Below are 25,952 nucleotides of genomic sequence, written 5' to 3' on the forward strand. Positions count from 1 at the left end.
CGTGGGCACTCAAACTGTAGCGGAGTGCAAAAAACGTCCATAGTATTTGCCCTAACAAATGAGTGTGAAATGTTGAAATCACGCGCGGTTTTTCAGCCCACTAAGAGTACTAAAACAATTGTGTATTTCAGCTCAAGCCTGCATTAACACATCATTATAGACATCGTAGTGCCAGTTCAGATGTGCTTAAAGCACCCCCCCTCCCCATCCAGATTAGCCTCTGTATGTGCGACGCAGAAACAAAGAAAGCGTGGGCACTCAAACTGTAGCGGAGTGCAAAAAACGTCCATAGTATTTGCCCTAACAAATGAGTGTGAAATGTTGAAATCACGCGCGGTTTTTCAGCCCACTAAGAGTACTAAAACAATTGTGTATTTCAGCTCAAGCCTGCATTAACACATCATTATAGACATCGTAACACCCAATGCCCGTTTACGAGATTTGTACTTCGTTTTTAACTACATACCCTCTTGCACTCATCCTAATCCCCATTCCCCGCTTAGCGAAAAACAGATCCGAAGAAAACATGGCTTGGGACGATATTGAGCTCGTTGCGTACTTCAAACAGTAATTTGTCTGGTGGTCGTACTTTCAAACAGCATTGTAAGCAGCACGCGACGTAGATGGACAAGCATTTCGGCCCGACTGAAGCCGGTAGGTGCGGTTGCGTCAAGAAATGCAAACGAGCAGGTGAGGCATCGCCTTAAATACTTGATTCATGGCGCCATCCACGTCCCGCGTAGCGGGCAATTATAGTATTGACGGTTGACATCAAACGATGCAGGCCGTTCACCAGCCCCGACGCAGATCCGTGATCCATCACTGTCTTCGGCGCTTGTCAGCGGATTCCAGCGGAGACGTTCTATCTACAATCGCCGCCACTTCTTCCGTGCAGCAGAATGGATCTCGACAACGGTAGCGTAACAAAAGCCCGGGACATTTGAAATATTGTATTAGTTGGCCGGTATGCGTATCCTTCCGGTTGTTCTTGCCTAGGAATGCAATATGGAAAACGAGCACCCTGAAGTGTACGCGCATTGTATCGAGGTATAAGAGCGCAAGACTGCCTCTTTCTTCTAAGAAGACATGTGTGTTCACGTTCCCGGCTTTGACAGCGGTGCACGCATCTGGAAAGCCGCAGTCGTCGGAGGAGGCGCTGGCCAGTCCGACAGGCGCGGTTTGTAGTTGGCCGCGACGCTTCTTCTGATAATGAACTCAAGCCAAGCTTGGCGTCCTATGTGCTCTACCTCCGTGTCTCGGCCAAGCGAAACCGAGGGGCGGCAAGCGTCGTCGTACAAGAGGCGTCACCGGAGCTCTCTGAGGAAGCAAACGGAGGCGATGTTTGCCCACCTGGATTCGGCACGCGAACTCCCGTGGTGCTTCTTTTCCTGCGTCCCGTTCTCCAATCGGTCAATCAACGCAGGGCCGGTGAAAGAATTGCCGCCGTGACATTTAGGGCTCGAAATTCCCGCCACAACTTGTTTAGGTCAATTTTCAAGATGCATCTGTCCAAGCCAAGCCGTCGGACATCTAGTCGACTAAAACGGCTAGACACTTCCAGCCTCCACCCCCTCTTTTTTTGTGGCTGCTTTCTTAAGGAGGCCAGACTGAAAGAGGGAACACGTATCTTTAGCATCACCGTGACTGATACTCCTGCACAACGACGGAGTTAAATGTCTTCGAAGGTAAATGCGCCAGCCGAAAGACCAGTTTTGAAGCATTGTGCAAATATACGGCGTGACGGGGCAAATGGATGGGTTATAGAGCTTTTCTGCAGTTTTTTCCCACCTACAACGTTAGCGTGCTCCAATAATTAAAGAGTGCTTACTCACCTCATGCAATATGTACCTGGCACGACCGGACAGGGGCACAATTACACAAGTGCTGGAAGCACCCTTGCTCTTCAGACCCCTCGTGAAGCCTGATTTTATGCGTTATGTGGCGCAGGATATACGAAAATGGGTGGTTCGAGCGATGAGCGAATATTCGAAGAGGATACTTGTGTCTTTTGATTTCGCGTACTGAGTCTTCGAAAGCTTGTGCTTTTTTTTTCTCGGCTTTTGGCCTAAATGCTCCGGCTCGGCTGGGTGCTCATTTTAGCCCCGCCGCTTAGAAACATGTGTACTATGTGATCGAGTGACATCAGAATCAACCGCCTATCACGCGAGGTTTGTTTTGTTGGGTTTTGTTTTCTCCACAGTACGCCGGAGAAAGACATTGGCCTCGGGGCGGGGGGTGGGGGAACCTCGTGGCGCCTCACACCAATGGGCGTTGATTTTGTTCTTTTCTATGGGTTTCCAGTGAGCCGGAACGAAGACACTTGCACAAGGCACGGGGTGAGAAGGGGGCGCCAAAACCAGCCATCCAGAATAATCGGAGCTTTACTCGGCCACCTCATAACTAATGATCTGTCACCATAAAACATAATAACAAGAAAGGCAGACAGAAAGTGAAAAACACCAGAAGAAAACGTTTGCGATGACAGGCCTAGACCTGTATATGGGTTTGACTATACGGACAGCTGACCGACAAGAATACTAATGCGTAAACCGGCTCGTTCCCGCTGGTTTACAGATTCACGAGCTATAATTCATTTTCGCCCACACCGCTGAGTCTTCAGAATTCAGTCTTCGCACGCAGATAGGAATTTTTTGACCACAATAGTATGACCACAGAAGGTGCGGCTGGTACCCGGTCACCACACGCCATGATGAGGTTATAAAGGCCTTAACGGGGACCATGGAGGAGAAGTTGGAAAAAGAAGGAGCTAGAACGAGGAAACATGTGTCACGATGCTGTGCGAAACAAGTCTCCCGGGATAGTCGTGGCATGAAATGCAACGCCGTACCACTTGTAGCGCTCGGCTACTACTCCAACAGTGCACATTAAAGCACTGATTTTGTAGTGCTAGAAAACCTTCGCACCTCTGAAAGTAGCTCTTGTAAGTCGTTCCGTACGTACGTCATTACCGCCCACAGTGGCTAGCTGCCTGCTTAATAAGGCGAAAGCCTTATAGAGCGCGCTCTGTAAAAATCCGGCTTCCGGAACGCCCAGTATGGTACCGAAAATCCCGTGGGATGAGACGCCATAATAATCATCATCGTCATCATCATCATCATCATCATTTCTACGCCCACTGCAGTGCAAAGGCCTCTCCCATTATCCTCCAATTATCTCGGTCCTGTGCTAACGTACCCACCCATAATTTTCACGTCCCCACTCACCGTCGCCCGAAGCCCGCGGTGTTCAATAGGACACTCAGTGGCGTTCAATTCGGCACTAATTATTTCGCATTCAGAACTCATGAGAAGTGTCAGTAATGACCTCTTACTTCCCTGTTCCTATGGGGAAACAGCTCTTCTTAGCGAAACTCTGAAGGGAAAGAAATGCAACAAAGTGCTACTTCTGTGGAGATTTCGGAACACACATGTACTTGCGCTCGCTGAATACCTACGGGCCCTTTCCGCACCAAAAGCGGAGAAAACGAACGACGGAGGGGGGCCTCCCCCCAGGTCGCTTCCAGCAATAACTGGCGCTCTCGTTTCTAGTCTGGGCCGTCGCTTCGTTATCGCCAACACTCATCGGGATCCCGGAGCTGCGCGCCTCTGCCCTCGCCCTCGACGAGGATGGAACGCCGTCTCGCGTGTGCATTTCGTCGCCGACTCCTCCTCCCCGCTCAGAGCAGCGCCAGGTATCGCTGGATCAACAACGGAGCTCTCGCTCGAGCCTTCCACGTGAGCGATTTTCGCGGCGGCGCGCCGTTTCCTTCTTTCCGCTCCATTCTGCTGACACCGTGACTGGAGGAGGATACAGCGCCGTATTTTACGGTAATTGTAGCTGGCGAACAGAGGAACGAAAGCGCTCGGTTGCTGCGCAATTGAGAGAGGCTTCGCATTGGCCAGTTGAGACTCTGGAGCTGTACGCAACGGCCCGTGGAGCTTCCTCTTTTGAAAGCTGGCTTGAATCTTCTCTGAATATCCTACCCGAAAATCCAAGAACCATTAAGCTATTGAAACAAGGTTGGTCATGCTGTCAAAGACCACAGAAGGCACAGACTATGCTGAGCCCACGCTGAACAAGCTTCCAAGTAATTAGCATTTTAGGGACAAAGCACCTTAGGGGCCCGCCTATGTCGGCATTCCCTGTCGTCTCATGTAGTCATGGTACAAAAACACCAGGAAACTCGTTTACCAACGCTTCGCGCTACTTTTTAACACGAAAGTGTTTTATTCCGGGATACACAAACATTTGAGTGACGTCATATCCGTCACGAAAATGACGCCAGTACAACGAAGAAAGTGGCTTGTAAAGGGTGCACCCCTGCACGCAGGGTCTTCTTGCGGGGAAGCAACCTTTAGTACTAAAGAGTACGTTATATTTAGGGTTGTTCGTTTTCAGGTCTTATATTTCAACACGAAAGTGTTTTAAGCCGGAATACACCAAGATTTCACTGACGTCATATCCATCACGGAAATGACCTTTTCAGAAGCGACCCGCCAGAAGGACGTCGCTCGCCAACGCACCCACAAGACAGCCGCCGACCCGAAAATCATGCTCAGCTGCAGATTTCACTGCACATTTCACTTTCGTGTTTTACCGATTCCTATGACAGAGGAATCAACATAATTTTTTTAGTTGATTCTTCCTCCGAGGCTCTCACGGCCAGCAGCTTCTCCAAGTGTGGTGTCATTTGCAGCTTCTGTACTGTACTGTTGCGACAGTGATTCCTCGAAAACCTGCCGTTGACCCTCCGTCATCGACTTGCCACGAACCGGCGTATTCACAGTGGCGAACTTTGCGCCTACTTGAACTATGCGCCTTTCAGCGACCTCGTGGCTTCTCAAAGCGCCAACCGGCCAGCGGCGGTGCTAACAAAAGCAATGCTGGGCGCCCTGCACAACAAGCCTCGGCGGCGTGCCCGCGCCTCATTGTCATGCCCTCTTGTGGCGTGTTGTGTTCAATAGGCCACTCGAAGAATATTACCACCGAGGGATGCAAGGCGTCTTCGTGGTAGTGCAACATCGCCAGGACGAAGGGGGGCTCTGACCCACGGCGGATTGCCACGGCGGGAGCAACCTGGCGCTCACCTGCCCCGGAGAGGAGGGGCCTCTCGTGCGTGTGCGCGTGTGTTTTGCGTGGTGGCGCTCCTATCAGTGCCATGACCTCCGTGATTGGTGCCTCCTGACGTCAGCCGGAGAAAAAGGGTGAAGGGGAAGGGACCCAACGTGCCTATTTAATCTCTCGCGCGCAGGAGCACACTGCCCGCTCTCATACCAAGATGTAAATACTTGTATATAAAGTTTTCTTCTTCGTCAACTTGTCCATCATGACTGCCCCGGCACTTCACCAACCCCCGGCTTCCCAATAGTGGTGGCAGCGGTGGGATTCCCAACAGTGGAGTCAGCCCCTGGCTTCCCAATAGTGGTGGCAGCGGTGGGATTTGGCTTCCCAATAGTGGATGGCAGCTCGGCGGGATCGGCCAGCGTCAGCACCTTGGTGGGGTGAGTGCCTGAAGTTTTACCTCTCGTTTTGCCAGACCTTGCTAGCGCAGCGTCGTGCGTTCTAGGTTTTGACTTTGCTTTCTACTTCGTTGTAGCGAGTAAGCGAGGGTAAACTATTCGGGGTGCAGTATCACGATGGACAAGTTCAGAGTGCGGGACCTCCTCGAAATTTGCGAGGAGTTGGGTATTTCTGTTGGCCCCACGAAACGAAAAAGACGAAAGCAACAGATCCTCAAGCTACTGGAGGCAGAGGAAGTGAGCGTCGAGGAAGCCGACGAGGCTCATGAGGATATTCTAGAGAGAATAGAACGGGTATTAGCCGAAAAGCTAAGGGAGCTAGAGCGCAAGCAAAGTAAGCACAAGCACTACCTGAGGATGGAGAGTCTGTGCGTGTGGCGCGGAGCAGCCACTGAACGAGAACAGCGTATTCAGTGTGAACGCGAATTGGCAGTTCTTAATGCAGAAATAGAGCAGCTGACAGACACGATCAACAGGAAGGTAGTGCTTGCTAGATCCGGTGACGGGGTCTTTAACAAGGACAGTGCGAGTTTGGTGACGGAACCTTCGCATGAAAGCGTGCGATATGCAGTTTTCGTTCCACTTCCAGACAGACCCGCTGAACTAGTTGAAGAAGGCAGCCAGCCGTGTTCTAGCGAATCCGTTTGCAGCCCCTTGACGAGCTCTAAGGCGTGGTTACTCTCCGAGTTTACGGAGTTTGCGCTATTCGAAGAGCTGCCCATGCAACAGGCAGTAGGCGCAGTAACTGAACCCGTAGCCGCTCAGGAGAGTGGTGAGCCGACCGTCTCGGCAGATCGCGATGCCCCAGCTGTATGCGATGCCGCTCGAGATAGAAGTGGTCTGATCGCGTTGGGAGATCGTGAAGAGCTGCTTGAGCCCGTGGTTCCTCAGACTAGTAGCATGCCGATTGGGTCGGCAGATCGCGATGCCCCAGCTGTATGCGTTCCCGCTCGAGATAGAAGCGGTCTGATCGCGTTGGGAGATCGTGAAGAGCGGGCTGAGCCCGTAGTCGCTCAGACTAGTAACGAGCTGATTGGGTCGGCAGATCGCGATGCCCCAGCTGTATGCGTTCCCGCTCGAGATAGAAGCGGTTTGATCGCGTTGGGAGATCGTGAAGAGCGGCTTGAGCCCGTAGTCGCTCAGACTAGAAGCGAGTCGGCCGCGTCGACAGATCGCGAAGCGCGCGCTAACTGCGTAGCCGCGCCAGAAAGTAGCGAGTCGGCCGCGTCGAGAGATCGCGAAGCGCGCGCTAACTGCGTAGCCGCGCCAGAAAGTAGCGAGTCGACCGCGTCGACAGATCGCGAAGCGCGCGCTAACTGCGTAGCCGCGCCAGAAAGTAGCGAGTCGGCCGCGTCGGCAGATCGCGAAGCGCGACCTAAGTCCGTAGGCGCGCAGAGTAGTAACGAGTCCACTGCGTCGGCAGATCGCCGAGCGCGAGCCGAACCAGTAGCCGCGCAGGTGGGCCCGGGCAGCCAGAACATGCCACACACGTTTGACTGCAAGTCGCCTGGGATCGGGGCATTGCCGCTCGAATGCGCCGCGATACCCAAAAGAAGAAAAAGGAGGCGGCCGAAAAACAGTCAGCGTAAAAAGGCAAAGAAAGTAGGCGAGCCTTTTCACTTTGCAGCATTCAAGGCTGAGATGGCCAGAAGCAGCAGAGCAACACGAAAGGTCAGACGTCTGAGGGAAACAAAGAGGCCGCTCCCTAGCCGTGACAGAGGCCGAGGGGCACTATGCCGAAACGGGCAGAAGGGGGTGACTGGGTTCCGCAGGAATTCTCGGAGAGCTGGGGGGAGGACGTTTCGGGGAGAGTGCGTTCCCCGCCGACGCGTTCGTCATGGTCGGGCGTCCCATTCTTCTCTGGGTTCCCTTCACTTCGGTACTCTCCCCACGCGTTGCGCCTATTTCCCCCCTCAATGTCAAAGACCTCCCCCGTACACTGTGCGGTGCACTTTGCAAAAGATGAGCACAGGCGGTCGGCCTAAGTGGCAACAACGTTTCGGCAGGCTACACCCGGAAATGTTTGTTTTGACGAGGGCATAGGTTGTTTCCAAGGGTTCAGAGGAATCCGCGTACACGTGGATAACTGCGTACGTACTTTACTCATTCTGTTTTGTCATTCAAGTGTTTTTCGAGTTTTCGTAAGACAGAGGTAGTTAAGCGTCTGTTTCTTTTGGTTAGCAGTGTGTCGATCGTCATGCTTTAACGCCGCGTAGTTATCCTTTTGCTTGGCGTTAGAGAAGTAGTTATTGTTCGTGATCGAACACCGCGTGAACTAAGCGTTATGTTAGTGTTTTGTCGAAGAAGTGGTTCATGTGCGTGATCTAACACCGCGTAGTTAGACCTTTTGTTAGCGTTAGAGAAGTTATTGTTCGCGATCGAACACAGCGTGAGGTAAGCGTTGTTAGGGTTCGTTGGAGAATAGTTATTGTTCGTGATCGAACACAGTGTAAGCGGGCGTAATTTGCGTGTCAGTGTTCATTTTCGTCTCACCCTGATGGAGTGTATGAAATTGTTGTATATAAACACCAGAAGTAGTTGCGTTTAGTACTACGTGTTTATGGTCAGTTTTGAATATTGAGGCATTTGTATGTGCCAGTTTGGTTCTCTTGCGTAATGGTGAGCCCAACGCAATTTTATGGTTCAGTATAAAGAAGGAAGCTACAGATTATTGTGGATTGACGTAGCCGAGCTCTGTGAGCTAGCTATCTGTAGGTTATCTTTCAGATAAGTGTTCATGTACCTGTAAGTTCATGTTATTTCAAGTTTCATTTTCGTAAGTGTAGCGAAATGTTGGTTTTCAAGGAGTCGTGTAAAGTCCTACTTTGTTTTGCTGTACCGTCGTATCGGTTTCGTAGTTTTGACTTTTGTGCTATAGACGGTGACAAAAAGCCATGCGTTGCCTCGGTTGCCTCGAATTACGGCAGTTGTAGCTGAGTAGTTTTGACAAATGGTCATGGGCAAAAAGAGGAATGCCTTTAGAGCTCCTGTTGGCGTCATCGCTCGTTTGCGTCATCTGCCTCATAAAGCTCCTATAGCCAATTCATGATTCTTTGGTACTGTTGTAGTTGTTTTAACAACACCCAAAATTGAGGTCTGATTCTGAACTTGTGCCACGAGATGAGCACTTCGAATCGTTTCAAGGGGTGTAATGTTTTAGCTGTCAGGTTGGTTTTGTTTTGTTATCATGGTCTGGCATTTCGAGTGGTGTTCAGAGGGCGCTTTCCACATCGAGTGTGGTTCGACAATGGTTGTCCTGCCGAGTTCGTCATTTCTGCAGGAGCCTTGTGTTCGTGCCTTCTGTGGGTTCACGGAGGAGACCAGAAGAAAGCAGCAGTTCGGAGAACTCCGCCTCAAGCACTGGATGGACCTGCTGACCAATCGCATCATTCCAGCCGAGCCGCGATGAGCCGCTCGTCATCCTGATGCATTGTCTGGCGGCGGGGGTGCTGTTGCGACAGTGATTCCTCGAAAACCTGCCGTTGACCCTCCGTCATCGACTTGCCACGAACCGGCGTATTCACAGTGGCGAACTTTGCGCCTACTTGAACTATGCGCCTTTCAGCGACCTCGTGGCTTCTCAAAGCGCCAACCGGCCAGCGGCGGTGCTAACAAAAGCAATGCTGGGCGCCCTGCACAACAAGCCTCGGCGGCGTGCCCGCGCCTCATTGTCATGCCCTCTTGTGGCGTGTTGTGTTCAATAGGCCACTCGAAGAATATTACCACCGAGGGATGCAAGGCGTCTTCGTGGTAGTGCAACATCGCCAGGACAAAGGGGGGCTCTGACCCACGGCGGATTGCCACGGCGGGAGCAACCTGGCGCTCACCTGCCCCGGAGAGGAGGGGCCTCTCGTGCGTGTGCGCGTGTGTTTTGCGTGGTGGCGCTCCTATCAGTGCCATGACCTCCGTGATTGGTGCCTCCTGACGTCAGCCGGAGAAAAAGGGTGAAGGGGAAGGGACCCAACGTGCCTATTTAATCTCTCGCGCGCAGGAGCACACTGCCCGCTCTCTTACCAAGATGTAAATACTTGTATATAAAGTTTTCTTCTTCGTCAACTTGCCCATCATGACTGCCCCGGCACTTCACCAACCTCGGCCCACATCGACCACGCTACCATGGTTCGCAACAGTGGAGTCAGCGTTGAAATTCCCAACAGTGGAGTCAGCCCCTGGCTTCCCAATAGTACACGTTCCACCCCCCCTCCCCTCCTCCGAAGAAACGTACGATTGTGTATCCAATGCTGCAGGTAGTTCTCACAATAGCCAATCCCGATACTGTGTTGCAGGGTTATTTATGCATGATATCAATGAACCCTTCCAATAGCTCCTTTATTTATCACTCGTGTATATTCTCCTTGCTAAAGCCGATTTTTCCAGTTTTGAGAGTGAGATCGTCGACCACAATCACCATTTCCATCGTAATCATTATCGTTCGTCGTTGTAGCTTAGCCTTTTTGACTTGTATCTTCTCTTGATGCTACGGTGGAAAGAAGTCCGAAAAATATCGATGTTCTATTGGAGCGGCGTCTATTGGTGCGCAATTATTGGTGGAACTTCTTCCCATGAAAATGTCAACGTGGAGTTACTTTACCGGAATTCTTTCAGTTTTTCTTTATACATCATGAATTTTTTTCAGTGGTAAAAAGCAACTCGTTCCGGCTATTCTATCACAGTTTACTAGTTTAGCTAATCTGTTTAATATCTCCGTACATCGTCAGTTAGTTCGATATGCTGTCGGCAGATGGCAAGAGATTTGGAACAACCAACGACCATCCAAAGCCAACAGACAAATCAGGGGTCACTTTTCGATAGAGAGTTTTACTACTGCATTAGATACCTGATTACAACTAAGGTCACCAGATATTTGTCAGGTCAGTATATCTACATTACCCTACCTTGTCGAAAGTCCAAATCACAGACAATTTTAGCTTTGTACATTGTGCTCGTGCCAGCTAGCCAGAATAAAAAAGGAAAACCCTGACATTTCTAGACATTTGGACAACGCCAGCGATCGACTTCACAGCGACTCGTCCCGCACCCGACAAGAATTCCTAATCGCAGCAAGAATTCCTCGCTTAGGCAGAGCGGCAACCGATTGGCTTTTCTTCCGCCTGCAGGCGAGCCTCACGACGAAGGGCACACAGCAAAGACACACACGCCCAGATTACACGCGGAACCCGGCTGGGTCGTAAAAGACACGCTCAGATTTAAGGAGCAGTCAAACTGTGGCGCAATCAAGGGGCGAGGCAGCCGCCTCGAATGCTCGTGTCGGACCGCCAAGGACGGGCGATAAGGAGAGCGGCTCGATCGTTCCGGAGCCTATATAGACTGTGTACCAAGTATCGTCTTGATGAGGCATCCGCTACGGGATGGCTGTTTGCTCTGACGCCGAGATTGAATCGTCTCTTAAAGATTTGTCAACGGCCGTGTAAGGCGGAGCTCCGAAGAGGGCAAGGCTCTTACTGGGACGAAGCGGGAATGAACTGTCGCCCAGAACGAGGACTTCTCCCGGATCCACGACATAAAGTTGTTCGAAAGCGCCTGCTTTACGGTGATGAGCGAGTTTTAAACTTGGATTGCTTACTTATGTGGATTACGTTACTCCCCTCTCTTTTAAGGTCATGGAATGTCCCACTCGCACGTTTAAGAAAGCTAGCAAATCTCCTTGTGGCACGGCGAAAAAAAAAAAGGTTTGTCGAAATAAGCACAATGAGAAAATGTCTCTGCCTCTCATTCACGATAAACAATAAAAAATAATTCGTGCCCAAGTAATAACATTCGTTTGAAGTTTGCGGTCGCCGTAAGAAGTGGAGCAAGCGAGTAAAACAAGAAAGTAAAAGAGTGAGAGAGAGAAACGGAATAAAGCAAGAAGCCCTGGCAAGCCCGAAAACGGAAATGCTCAAATATGCGGAGGGCGCGAAGGCAGCGAAAGGACGCCAGGAGATGGAGAGCTGCTAACAAGAGGCCGGTGAATTATGGGGCGAGTTAATTGTGACGGCCGCCGCTAGACCGCTTCCACAGGCATGCGCCTCATTGGCATTCACAGTGGGGGACTTCCTCCGGCCACTTCGTCTCATTTGCTCGTATTTTTCTTCTATGCCCCGTCCGTCTCCAGCCGCCCTTAACAGCGTCTCCAAGACGCCGTGGCTGTCTACAAAAGGGACACTTACTCGCCGCTCGAGCGGACGCTTTGTTTGCTGAAGAAGTAATGGCCACTCTTTCTCGTAGCGCCATCTGTCCGGCGGCAGCGCGTTTTCATCCTCCATGCTCCCACCGGCTACCGCTCGCAGCCCAGATCCGCATGCTCCTTCTGACGGAGACCGCGCGACCATCAATCTCAACTCCCCGCTTCTCGTCTGAGAAACGCGCTCGCTTTGCGCCGCACGCGGCTGTGTAGGCGATCTGCAACAAGCCTTAGCCGAACACCTCGTCTCCGCTTCACGGCGCGTGAAAGAGTCCGCCAGACAGACGAAGCAGGGAGGAACGAGTTTGGCGTTCTAACTTCCACCAGCCTTCTTTCCTCTCTGGTAGAAAACAACCGCGTCGGTTGTTCGAGTCAAAAGTCACGTTCTCGCAGACACCGCCTGTTCCTACGGTAACGAGGCCACGTGCCGGCCGGCGATAAACGAGTTTTCGAAGCAAAAAAGTAGCGCCGGCCTTCGTAACTCGTCTCCGTGCGGTGCTAGTTTCCCTCAGAGGGGGGAGAAACATCGGTCTGGGACGACGGTTCGCGCGTCCCTTTCGCACGAAGCCGACATCCTTTGAGTGAATCTGCCGCAAGGGCGAAGATGTGCGCACTGAGTGAATGAAGCAGCGAAAGAAGAGGAAAGAGAGCACGTATAAAAAAGCGATATGAAACTTCATACGGAATACATTAGGGATGGAGGGAAACATAATGAAAGGAACCGAGACTTACCGCCGCCTTCTCGTAAGGCTTCCAGACGTGCCTCGGCTTTCAATTTGCTCGTCTGAAAAGGGCGGAAAAGGACGCACTTCAGATAGAGTGCCACATGTGGATCGGCACTGCGAGGGACGTCCTTGCAACAGAGCCTCGCCGCCCGCCTATCGGCTGTCCTTTGGCTGCACCAACAGCTGTTTCTCTTGTGCTATTAACGAGAACTACCATTGGTCGCAGCACTTCGATTAATAGCTAATAGTTACGCCCCCCCCCCCTTTTCGGGCTAAACGCACACACGCACGCACGCAGGCAATCACACACATAGAATATCCTCATACATGCACACAGGCATATGTATGCGTGCGCACGCACACGCACGTTCGTTTTACTAACACAAAATAAAAGTCGCAACTTCATTTTGTGTTGTATTTAGGTTATTAGCTAAATACCTAGAATAATACTTCACGGCACAGCCAGTCAATCTTTTTGGGCGCTAAAAGGGAGGAAGTTTAAGACAAATGCCCACGCGAATAAACAGAACAGAAACCGAAAAAAAAAACATTGTTTTTACTTGTGTTGAAAGAACGCAGGTTAGCTGGTTTAACTGAGCCCGCACAACCAACCGAGTTGTTAAGGTACTTGGAAAAGCAGACAACGTAATTTCGTTGCGCAATCAAAGTTTCCTTGAAATGTGGGCTCTAATTACGTGGTAGGCATGAAGAAATAGTTACATAAGAAACACGTACCCCTGGCCTAATGGTAACTGGCTTAGCTAAAGGCAGGCCGTATTGCACAAGTGATTCGCACGCACTCAGAGCGGCGCAAGCGGTGCAATAGTTCGGGCTTGTTTGCCTCTATTTCGTGTGTAGATTTGTTTGTTCGCGTGTGTGTTTGTTGCGTTAGAGCATGCTTCGAAGTTTAGTCAATTCCTTCCAAACGTGCTTCTCTTATCGACAATAAATACCTCACGTGCAAGCGACAGCAAAACGTGGATATCTTTTTTGTGGTTAAAAAATAAACAAGTTGGGATACTAAAACGCCATTAACGGAATCCTTGCGTAACAGAGTGTAAGGCGACTGGAAAGACGAATAAGAAATGGTTCGTATAGACTCCATGGAGAGGCTATCACTGTGGCAGCGTTGGTCGTCCCTTTGTCTAACAGCTTCATTCTGCCACCTGGCAAGCAAGATTCTACGCACGAGCAGCGTAATTTATGTCACACCAACTGTGTAAGTTCTTGTTCACGCGCTCTTTTGTACCCCGATAGAGTGGCGCGTATGCTGTTACTTCAAATGCTGGCGCATATCTTGGGAAGCACGAATATCACAACTCGAACGCTTTTATGGCTGGCCGGAATTCTCAGCCACCGCTAAACGTACGCTTTGCTTAGCTACGAGCGTTTTAACGTGCTGGAGGTTGAATCATCGAAACAGCGCGAGGAACCCGTGCGCATAGCGCGCTCTCGTGAGCGAAAGACAAAGCGCGCCTCTTCAGGCCTGCGCGGTGGCTGCCTTCGCAAGCGATCGTGCAATGCGGAGAAACAACCCGCCAACAGCGTTGTCGTTCACAGTTTGCCTTCACCTACGTAAACGCAAAAATTTGCTCTTATTCAAACCATGATATATTTTGGAGTAAATGTGAACGACTTGTGCAGTTTAGAATTGTGTCTGGTGAATAGAGGATACTTTCAAAAATTATTCTGTTAAACGGTTGAACAGTGTTCTTTTTTATAACGATGAAAGTATGCACTCTTAAAGCACCAAACACTTGCTGAGCGTAGCAGCGGGCCAGATGAAAAACACGCCATCATTTGAGTGTGGCCTAGAAATTTCCCTCACAGAAAGTGTCTTTCAAATCCCTTTGGCATGAAATAACGGGACATTAGTGACTGGAAATGCAAAATGACGCGCGTAAAAAGTGACATAGACTGCATGTCTTTTGTGGTACTCTTGTGTTTGTTAATTTTTTATTTACTGTTTTATTCTATACTCCTGTTAGTGGCGCCAGATGCAATATTTTACGGAAAATTACTCTCTTGACATTGTATTGTACTATCATAAACGGTGCCTGATTATTTTCGGGGCGTCGCACCAAGGTTACTCACCTCGGCCTTGCGGATTGCATTGCGGATGTCTTCGAGTTTCTGCTCGATATCTTCCTGTTCGCCCGTGGACGACTCCATGGTCTGCACAGCAGTCGTAAAAAAATACCAAATACTCCCATTTTTTTCTTGCTAAGTACAAATGTAACATTTAGGACAAACACCTAAACTTGTAATATTAATGCTGGGCTCGTGAGTTAATTTGGCTCAATTCTTTTTATTCCAACTGCAAAATTTATTTTAATGCACGTGCAAGTTATACTCAGGTACCTGGCTGCTTCTTGATGCTGTACATAGATTTTACTAGTATTGTTTATCTGCGTTTTTAACAAGACCTTTCTTTTAGCACTCGAGCGACTGTATGCTGTCTCTGTGTTTGCAGGAGGTAATTAAACGCACATGTTGGGTTTAGAAGCAAATTAATTGTATGCAATCCAAAAGTGGTAACTGCGCATGCGTCTATTCGTGTAATAGAACCCTTGACATCCCTTTTGCTATATACAAAATGTACATACAATGTACTTATACCAGTGCAAAGATACGAAGACAAGCCTCGGTGGTCATTTGCGGCTTATTTGAGTTATTAGCCTAAATAAAGCATGAATACACAACATGAATGCGCCCTCGTTTGTGAGGTTAGAGTTGCTCGTCAAAAGTCATATATAAGGAACACCATTGTGCGATTATGGCGGTGCCTCTGGTTCGTTTTGACCGCGCCGGTTGAATGGTGATATCAAGTTAACAGAGTTATGACTCTAATTTTTTTTTGCATTAATCCCATGTCGGTGTTGCGTACTGGGAAATTTGAAATCTTGAAAATATGTTTACGCCCAGAACCATACAAATGCCGGCCGCCCACCATAGCAGAATGTTAGCTTGAAAAGAGTAACTTTTTTCAAGCCGGGGGGTGGGGGGAGTTTATTTCATAAAAAAATACCAACATATTGTTATACAGACGAGGGCCCCGAGTCAGCAGACTGTAAGCCGAGCCTCAATTATGAATGCACAAATAAATTTGCGAAAGCAGCAAATGGACGTGAGAGCTCATCATATAATTGAGCAGTATAAAAGACAAGTGAAGTTAATTTATAATGTACATACACTCAAAAAGTAAGCCTAAAATAAATACAGAAAGTTACACAAACAATTTGAAGATAACACGAAGGAAATAAAAGCACGAGAAAACATAAGAGAACAACAATCATAAATACGAACAAAACAAAATCACAATTAAGCCAAAAGAAACTCTCTCAGATTTTTTAAGCACGTAATAGATGACGATGATTTGACCGTGACAGGCAAATTATTCCACAATGTGACAGCTGCGAAACAAGAGGTTTTCTTACCGTAATTAGTGCGAACCGTTGGTAATAAGAAATTATCATTACTTGAAAATCTAGTGAAGCTTTTGCTTCATAAACTAATAAGATCAATGACATCATATGAATGGGAACAGTGCAATAATTTGTAAAAAAATATTGCCAAGTTCTAATGAAATACTGCATTCATTGATAGTTTGTTATTCTGACGTAGTAGACCTGAGGCAGAGGAACGACATGAACTGAACGTTATAATGAGAATACATTGATTTTGAATATGTTGAACCGACGAAACGTGAGAAGAGCACGCGTTTCCCTATGAAAAAATGCCATAATAGAAGTGACTGTGAACAAAAGCAAAATATAAAGATAAAAAAGCATGATGAGGGAAAAAGCTGCGAGCCTTGATTAAAGCTCGAATTCCGAAAGCGGTTTTTTGCTTAAGATTATAAAAGTGAGATTTATATGTAAGGTTAGGGTCGAGATTAGGACTTTGCTAATAATGTGTGGTTAAAAAAGATACGAAAGATGGTAACTGATAAATACAACGCGACATTCTCTCCTTTCGTAGTTACTCTCCGTGAACTTACTACAAGCTTCACCCGCGTGCACTTGAGCTCTGCGGGAATACAACTTTCTACGGCTCATGGTGCGGAGAAGAAGCGCCGGCAGGCATGCGAAAACACTGTACGGTGCGTCAAGTAATGTATGCAGAGCAGGCGAGAACCGCTTGTAAAACACGGAGAAAGGTGGCAGAAATAAAATTGGCCCTCTTGAATTTTTCTTTTTGTTGGCCACACCCGTTTCTTTCCACACCCGGCTCAAAATCTCCCTTTGTGGCGCATCAATTGGCGCTATGTGCGAGTAGAACATTATTTACCTAAGACCATCAAATTACCATTTGACGGTGTGCTTTGGTGCATTATTAACAGCCAATAAGCCAGTAAAGCCTATTTTTAGCATTTCAATTCAACGCGTCTTCTCTTTTTGGGTTCATAAGAATGCGTGGCGATTGCCCCGGTTTAATAAAGAAAATAATATTCTTCGGAGCATAGGCTATAGGTTACAGCCTATGCTATAGGTTATAGAGGTCGCGAAATATAATTTCGTAGAAGCACGGATCGTGCAAAACAAAATAGAAAGACTCACAGCAAACAAAACAGAGAACTTGCTGCTGTATAAAAACACTATAAGAGCGGCATCAAACCAACATGAGAGCTAGTTAATCCAGTCAAAAGAACCGATTCAAGCTGAACGTTTGTAAAAGCGAAAATAAAGCGAAATGAGCTGGTAATAATTCTTGCCCTTCACTTGTACTCACATTTCCTCTTGTTTCCGCATTCTGATTACGGGCACGGAAAAACACAGAACTTCGGAAAGATTCTGCCGACGTGCAGTATAAATTTTTCAGTAACAAATACCCTATCATTAGCACAATGATGCCATGGGCAAGGATGGTTTCTCCATCTTTCACTAACGGCCTTAATCTCTGCCTTCCACAGAACACTACATGCACGGATATGGAGGTTTAAACTTTCAGTCAAAATAATAAACAACAATAATGAAACCGGAGATGGGCAAACAGATCTTTAGCATAATCCGGCCCGGTTTTTAATAATGTGGGTTCAGGAGGACTAAGACTTGGGGCACTTCTGCGCGAGAGCAAATGAACAACTTTAAACGCTCAAAGATAAGTTGTAGCGTAGTGATAACTATCTCGCTGTATTGCACGGACACGCGTGGAAAGGGTGCACAAAGTAAGCAAACATATCGTTAGCTAGTATTTTGAAGCTATGCGTAATTTTGATGCTTGGCTGTGTTCCAAGCATGCAAATAACGACGCCTGGACGCCGATCTATCCTTTACCCTAATACAAGGATACATCTTTCCAGACGCGGATTAATTTACCGTTAGAAGTGACAATTTATTAATTATTTCGCAGGTACACAGGAACGGGAAAGCTGGAAAAGGTAATGGTTCACGTACCCGCCGCAGCGGCTCAGCGGCTAGGGCGTTGTGCTGCTGAGAACGAGGACGCGGGTTCGATTCTCGGCCGCGGCGGCCGCTTTTTTGATGGAGGCGAAAAGCATAGACGCCCGTGTGTACAAGAATTCGGGGCACGTTAAAGATTCCCAGGTGGTCAAAATTAATATGGAGCCGTCCACTACGGCGCGCCTCATCGCCTGCCTTGCGTCGGCGCTTTAAACCTTACAATCCAATCAAGTAATGGTTCAGGTATGTTTCCTATATGACGTTTCGAATTGACGTTTATGTACTGTGAGGGAGGCCCATCGGCTGCAAATGTATACGCGCCGGTCTATGCTGGCGATCAGGTAGCCACACAGGGTGTCCGGGAGGAGTAGCCGGGCCCATGCACCTACCTTTTCGCCCTTGGCGATCTGTCCCAGAAGCCTGTTGAGTTCCTTGTTGGAGTCGCGCAGGGACCGACAATCCTTCATGAAGGCCGAGGCCCACTTCTTGGCTTCCTTGCCCAGGCAGATGTCCGCATGGTGCTCCACGCAGATGGTCCGCACCTGCACGAAAGAGGAGGGAACCACGCGGCAACCCTTGCCATCTGAGTTGCCACTTCTTTGCTCGTTCTGCCAACGAAGCGCTCAAGCTCCTTGCTGACTTAAAAAAAACAAAAACATTATTGTCCTTTTCACAACAGTTCGCGTTACTGATTGCGTTAAAGAAACGCTGAGACCTTACAGTGTGTTTCAGAATGCAGAAAGCCGTGAAATTACATAAGAGCGTAGTGGTTTCATGCGCACACACGCATACAGACACGCCCCCCCCCCCCCCCCCCCCTCCCCTCAGCCGATATATATGCTCGCAACACATCAAGGACCAAAAAAAGTCGTTCGGGCAAGCGATATAGTTCTTTATTGGCTGTGCAAAAACGCATGTTTTAAAATTTTAAAATAAAGAAAGTGGATAAACATGTAGGAGGAAAGCCCACGGCCTTCGCCATACGGGTCCGATCACATACCAACTGGATACAGAGTAGGATGCACTCCTTTCCAATTTTTGATGTTTTTATGTAAATGCTCGAGTGCCCTAACACCAGCGGTGGTATCCAGCGTCCCTCCGACAACTCGGGGTAGAGGGTACCATATTGTAACAGTGGAGCTCTTGCACAAAGCGTAAGTTCGCCGTTACAGGAAAAAATACCAAATGCCGAGCGCTCGTGAACGCGTGCCTTGCGGCGACCGCTGAGTCTAAGGTTCACGCAGTTGCTTTAGCAAAAAAAAGAAAGAAAGACAGAAACAGAAAACTGCAATGCTGTCGTCAAGCGCTACTGCGCCTGCAAAAAAATGGCGAAGCGTGCGCAAAGCTTAAAACACAGCGAAGATGTAGGATGTAACCACCAAAGGTCACACTACCACGCATTGCATTAGGTTTGAAACTGTTTATTGAAATTGAAATGTTCCTTCCTCGCTTTTACTGTGACAGTAGTAGTCATCGTCATATGCATCTGGATCGCCGTTTTCATCATGCATGACTGGCGGGCCCGGACCGTTTTGTCCGCATGCTTTCCCATTTCTCCCAAAGTGGAACGCGTCAGCACGCGTTAGAACCTGCGGCAACCGACTTCGCGAAATGGACGTTTGCAGTGCAAGCTGTCTAGTGCTCCCCCATTGAGGCGGGGACACACGGGAAATGTCTTCTTGGTACTTTTTGCGAGCGCCACGTGCAAGCCTGGACGACGCAGGACGCTCCTCCTAACGCGCATGCTCAAAGACATGGTAAAGAGCTGGGGTAACTATGACCAGATGTTTTTAAGGTCGTCGCACCACGGGGTAAGAATGTCTTCACACTTGCCGGGCGGAGTGCGGGAAATTCCACAATTGCAGCCGATTTGCTTTTTTTCGCAACAACAACGGCCTTTACTCCATCTTTGTTGCTATAAATGTGAGCTTCTTTCATTTTTCTGGAAGTGATAAACATTGGACTTCCCTTTGGAGGGTTGATGCTATGACGTGTCTTTCCTGTTCCGGGCAAGTGCTACCACGATTGCGGCAAAAATTGGAGTCTTTCTCGTTCCGGGCAACTGTTGCCACGATTACAACGAACGCTGGAGGATTTTTTCTTTTTTTTTTTTTTTAATCTCGGCTAATTTCCCAAAGTAGGTATGCTTGGCTCGAAGAACGGTCGCCGCGAGGCCCGCGCTCACGTGTGTGCGCTCACGTGCGCGCGTTCGGCAATTTCTTGGTATTTTTAACTGCGGACATGAAAAATTACGATTTGCTAAACAGCTTCTCTGTTAAAAAAACAACAAGAAAACTCCAGCGCTAATGCTAACTGTGAAACGAAACCGCGGCCGCATTCTCTAGAAGCCATTATGGATTGTACGAGTGTTGTTTCCCTCCTTCCCGAGACGAGTTGCAAATCCCGCCACCGCTGCCTCGAGTCGATGACGAAGAGCTGGTGGAAGATTACAATGCTGAGGATCACTTTCCATCCATTACTCGCCGCGAAGAAGACAGCGACCTCTTCGCATGCATATGACGATAATTACTAGCACCGCAACTACGCAATTAAAGAATGATACTGAAACTTGACTATGTGTCCTGCAATCCTCACGTACAACAGCTCCGCCATTCAAGTCTTGCGCGTGCGTGCAAGCTTCATTGAATTTTCTTTAACCCCTGGACCCCAGTAAAAAGTTACGGCACATGTGCGAAGAAGTGAAACAGACTACAAAAAAACTAAGCCTAAAGCCATGAATTTGTAATTTGTACTACACATGGTGTGTAGTGCAGTCAAGTTGACTGATAAAAAATGGAATTCTTGCGTATGTCGCGATATCATACTCAGCCAAACTAATCTAAGCGACGTCAAACTCGGCAATATAACTAAACGAGAAGTGATGCTCAAGCACTATATTACGTCATAAACGAAAGTCTGTGCGTAAAAATATCTGCGAAAATATCAGCATGTGGGTGGTTTCGTTTCCACGCGTTCGTTAATTAAGCTGCGCCTTAAGGGGGCAACACATCGCTCACTGACGCCCCATGGAACACCGTTTTCTGTTCTTTAAGCTTGTTTTTGCACCTGTCTGTTAGCGTTATCACCCTGCAAAGTGTACCCTTCTGCATAACCAGTTAAGTCGATTACCAGGCACGCGGTAATCGACGACGCCCTATTCGTATTTTCTTGCCAATTTAGCAACGAGCAAGCAGAGCGCTGAATGCCACACTGCAGCCGCTCGGCGCAATAAGCGTCTTTAACCCGAACGGAGCTGTCTGCGACACTATTTTTGTCCCTCCCGAGTCTGCGACCGAATACGAAATCGTCCCGACATCTGTCGGTAAACATGGGTTATATTGCAGTAATTTGTTTTGCCCGCAATAAAAGCAGGGTCATAATCTCTGACTACTTCATTTTGCCTCTCGTGGCAGCCTACAAGACCCTTTCATACAGCAATTACGCTAAAGAGAGCTTTTGCTTGCGGGCGGGCCATGCATTACTCAGAATTACGATTATATGTTTTGCCTAAATGCCCTTCGCACGGATTCAGAAGTCCTTAAACTGATAAAGTTTTTGTTCTTGCTGCACTGTGAATGGCATTTCATATTGTAAGAAAAAGCGTGTTTATAATATATTGGTAACGTGTTGCATCGGCTAACATCATAGTTCATCTTCCACTTTGGAAAGAAACAAATCAGAGTTTTGAAAAAGGTTCTCCTTCTTCTTTGACAGAAGGCCAGCTGTGTTTAAGAGCTTATAATATTCCCACATTCGCATAGAGCCACGACGTGATCATCCAGTTCTGTGCCATTCTCTGATCTACCTACTTGACTCATCGCACCTCTAAAGCGAACCACTTTATGCGGCGAAACGCGTTAAACAAAAATGACAATGTGTAGTCTGCTAAATAGCTCGAATAATTTTTCGCAACACTTTTGCACCACATAGTGCTGCGGCAGTTTCAGAGCATTTGCTCTGCCTTATTCTACTTCAAGAGTCCTCCTTCGGCCTTCCCTCACCAACTCAAAGGAAAAGAAATTGTTTTACGTGCGCCGAGTGCGAGTGCATGGTGTCGCTCCAGTGGGAGAAGCGCTGTTTTGTTATTCTTGGTTGAGCACATAAACACAGTTCCAACACTTTCATAGGAGCTGCAGCTGCGGCGGGGCGAAAATTCTGGTGTCGCGGATATTTTAGCCTGATTTCTTCGAAGGGGGCTCATTAAGCTATCGCACTAAAACTCGTCGTATCCAAGATAACCGGAACAGACCGGCTTAAGCACAGCTGTTATTGACGAAGGCGACATCCCAACGATGCGGGGCAGCGCAGAGCCAGGAACGTTTCTGCCAGCAAGAAAGAGGCGCCCCCCTTTCTTGCTGTCGCGGTGCCCATCCTTTCTGCCAGCAGGTGAGCCACTCTGCGCTGCCGAGGCACCGGACCAGCAACGAAGGTGCGTGCTGCTCCTTTTTGCTGGCTGGGCATTGTTTCGCTCATGTTGGCTTCGCACATAGGAAGCGGTTTTCATAAGTTGTAAAACATTCGGTCTCGCGGTAAAAAACAGGAGGGGGGGGGGGGGGGGTAGTTACGCGCCGAAGCTGCCTTTGCTTTGTGGCGCGCCGCAGTGGAGGGATACGGATAAGTCTAGTCGCCCTGGAGACGTTTAACATGAGCCGAATCCTCGACACAAGGGCCTCTTTGCTGTTCGCCTCCATCAGAAAAAAAAGGGGGGTGGCGCGGCCGCGAATCCAAGCAGAGTGGAAAGCCGGGCTATTTGAAATTCAACGTGTGTTGAGGTTAGCGTGTTTTCCCTCGTTCGAAAGAAGTTCGAACAACAGCTGCAAGGTACGCAACGTACAGTACGACATTTTTGTTGAATTCAAGAAATTTGTTGAATTCAAGAAAAAGGTCGTATACCGCATTTCGATGACATGCGGTCATGTGTATGTGGGTACAACTAGACGCTGTGGTAATATCGGATTAAGAGAGCATTGGTCGAGCCTCTGAGGTCACCCCTTCACTTACTTAGCCCTCCAGTGCGGAGAACGCGGTGGAACGCGTGTTTCAATAACACAGATATTAGGTGCGGAGTACCTTAGGACCTCCCAATGTCCGTCCGCGTCCATCCGTGCGCACACTACAATCAAGCGAAAATCAAGCGAAATTCGATTTGAGCCGTGAGTTTTCATTTAGGGAATAATCAAGGTGGAACTCACGGCTCAAATCGAATAACGGTCGGGGCGCAAATCGGATGCCACTCGGGGCGCAACTTGGATGTCCTTTCGAGTCCCCGTACTCCGCACCCTCGCCATCATCCACGGAGTGGAGATGCTGCCATTTTTTTATATTCTCACAAGAAACATGTGCCAAGAGTGTTGGTACAAACCTTCCACATTTCTTCTCAAAAAGATGACTGTGTAAGTAACCCATCCCTGGTCCTAGATAAAAAGATTAACCAGCTAGCGGCACACGTGTGACGTGTATGCAGAAACTCAAAGCGGATGTGTGCCTCTACGAGTCATAATATGTACAGTCAAACCCGGTTATAGCGAACTGTAATATGCGCCGCGATTTGTTCGATATATCCAATAATTCTATATCGCCGAACCCGTCTATAACGAATTTTTTTTGTTCCGAGTTCGCAATATGAGGGCCTCCTGCCATTCCCACATACACATAAAGTATCCCCATTACCCTTGCACAAAAGAATTCATTTATTGCGTGCAATAAAGCTACTTTCCACCTTAACTGCCTACTTCGTAAGAAAGGGGTGTTTTTTGTTTTCCTTTCTTTTTGGAGGCACCAGATAGCACCGCATTCTCTACACGAGAAATCGTTTGCACCAGTTCAAGTCCGTGTCCTTCAATATCGAAGCAATATTGGCGAAGAACATCGACTGGCAAAAGCGCTTCATAAAGCGTAGGGATGCTTTATGTTGTGACATCCTCAGTCTATTCAGTGCTTTCAGCAGCACCAGCTGCCATGACATCGGCGACGATGTGTGCGGTCGAGGGGCTCACAGTGACGGCAACATCGTCAACACTCAGGAAATCCTCTGAGGACACTCGTTTCGGCCCAGCATCTGGAACGCTGGCGAGCTCCTCGCGCAGTTCGCCGATGATGCCGTCTTGGCCCGGACTCTCTGGCTGGATAAGCTCCGCCGTGACTCCCGTGCGTCAGAAACAGTTACGGAAGTTGTCGGGCGTCACGCCGGTCCATGCGAGGCTCAACAACTCAATCAAGGCCAATCAGCATCTCAATCGCCGCTCCGAGACCATGTATTTCGGAGGCAACTGTAGGCGTGCCGAGTTCGATATATCCGATGTGAACTTCGTTATAAGGAATATGCTTCGCAAGCATTTTCGTGACAGATTTGCTTTAGTTCGATATATAGCGTAATTCGCTCTATCCGGGTTCGTTATAATCGGGTTTGTCTTTATAGAGCCTATATGTGTGTGTTTCTGCTGATAATAAATTTAGTTGAAAACTGTGTTGTGTGTGTTCTCTTCTATGGCCCCGTTTTTCGTGCGCAGTTCCAGTCATGAATCGGGAATCGAACCCACGTCCTTGCACTCAGCAACACAGCGATTTTTAGTGATTCCACGAAGTGGTCGTTTCCTCGAGACGTAGCAAAACTTGCACGATAATTGCGTGGGCTTTTCCACACTGTTATGCAGCTGGTTTCTCGCTGCGGGGAAAATCATTTAGATACTTTCACCCTGTTTGTAGCCACAAGATAACACATCACCTTCGCCCGTCAGGCTCGTCTCAAGTGATTCAAGCGCCAGCAACGTTGGGTAAATCCGTGCAAAAAAGTCAGCTTTACAGCTTTGAAAATGGCTGAAATCAATAGGACCCAAGAGTCAATAAATCAGTAACTCAATCCATCAATCTATTTATTTATTCACCCAGTATTTTGTGATTTGGTTTCTTAGATGAAATATATGTTGGTGTCTTGAAGAGGCTCAGCCGGTATTAAAATGGAGCTTTCTTTGATTTTTACGCTTGACGCTGATTGTCGTAGCTTTGATGGTGATTTTGACGTGAGGTGTTCAATGTTATTTCGATCAATTCCTTACACTGTGAGTGCAATTATTTGAGAGGATTGCTATAAACTACCTACGTCTGCTGCAATTTTATCGCATAGGCCAAACTTTCACCATTACAACGCCACTTCCACAATGCCTTCTCTACAGTTTAAGCATCGATTTCAACTCTTGCAACTCAAGCTTGTGACAAAGGCAGCCTTTACAGCCGTTCCATTTCAGCGGTACACTCTGGCTAAAGAATCAAGCTTTAAAAAAGACAACCGAGAAGACGTCTCTCGTGAATCGAACGCCTGATTGCTTATTCTCTCGATATAACCTCGCGCGACTGCATTGTCCAGGTCTACCGCACAGACGGCGACTGCCGTGGGCCACCTTTGGCTTTCTGTTGTGTGCGCACAAAGTTATCGATTTTGCCGTTTATTCTTTTCAACCTAAATATCTGAGGCGACCATCGAATACCGATAACACGCTCACCTGATCGTTGTCGCACGGGTCAAAGTCGTACTTGAGGGGCTTTCCGAGGACTTGATTTTCTTGCAGGAAGCATTCCGCGCTGTATTGCCGCGTAATCTACAACAAAACATGGACCACGGGATCGATACAGCAGCAATAGGCATAAAAGTACGGGGCTGAAAAGAGGGCACACAATGCTAGGGCAAGGTTTCGAATATGCGGATTACTTGCATTCAGCGGGACGACCTAGGGCTATCTCTGGTTTCGGTAGCTACCCAACCGAAAATATCGAAGGGCTCTTTTCACTGTCAAATAATGACGATAAGATATAACATATAACATTTAAAGGAAAATTCTGAAAACAAGTGCCCTTACTGATAGAACGCAAAATAAAACAGAAATCACTATGAAGCGGAGGCACGGTTTTGTGTTCCACTCAGAATATCGTCCGGGCGAGTTTAGGCACTGCAGCACACACCATAATTTTTATAAATCTGGGCTCCTACGCTGACAAGAAACAAAAAAACCGCGTGCAATATATGAATGATAATTTATTGCTCAAAAGTTATTGTAAATTGTTAACGGGGCGACAATAAGCCACCAGATGTTGTTTCATAGCTGAATGGTGTCTTCGCCAGCCGTCA

General features: G+C 48.2%; 1 protein-coding gene across 2 annotated transcripts in view; it reads right to left on the minus strand.

The window, feature by feature from the left end:
• Window positions 1-25,952, minus strand: part of Nwk (FCH and double SH3 domains nervous wreck) — a 183,176-nt gene that overhangs the window by 71,111 nt on the left and 86,113 nt on the right. For both annotated transcript variants that reach the window (XM_077702725.1, XM_077702724.1), the window contains exons 10-13: window positions 25,330-25,425; window positions 18,220-18,372; window positions 14,523-14,603; window positions 12,436-12,487 (exon numbers count right to left, since the gene is read on the minus strand). In XM_077702725.1, the coding sequence (XP_077558851.1) occupies window positions 12,436-12,487; window positions 14,523-14,603; window positions 18,220-18,372; window positions 25,330-25,425 (382 nt within the window). The remainder of the gene's footprint in view (window positions 1-12,435; window positions 12,488-14,522; window positions 14,604-18,219; window positions 18,373-25,329; window positions 25,426-25,952) is intronic.

Source organism: Haemaphysalis longicornis, unplaced genomic scaffold (genome assembly GCF_048455015.1).
Source record: "Haemaphysalis longicornis isolate Haplotype H1 unplaced genomic scaffold, Haemaphysalis longicornis Haplotype H1 scaffold_3, whole genome shotgun sequence".
Taxonomy (NCBI): domain Eukaryota; kingdom Metazoa; phylum Arthropoda; class Arachnida; order Ixodida; family Ixodidae; genus Haemaphysalis; species Haemaphysalis longicornis.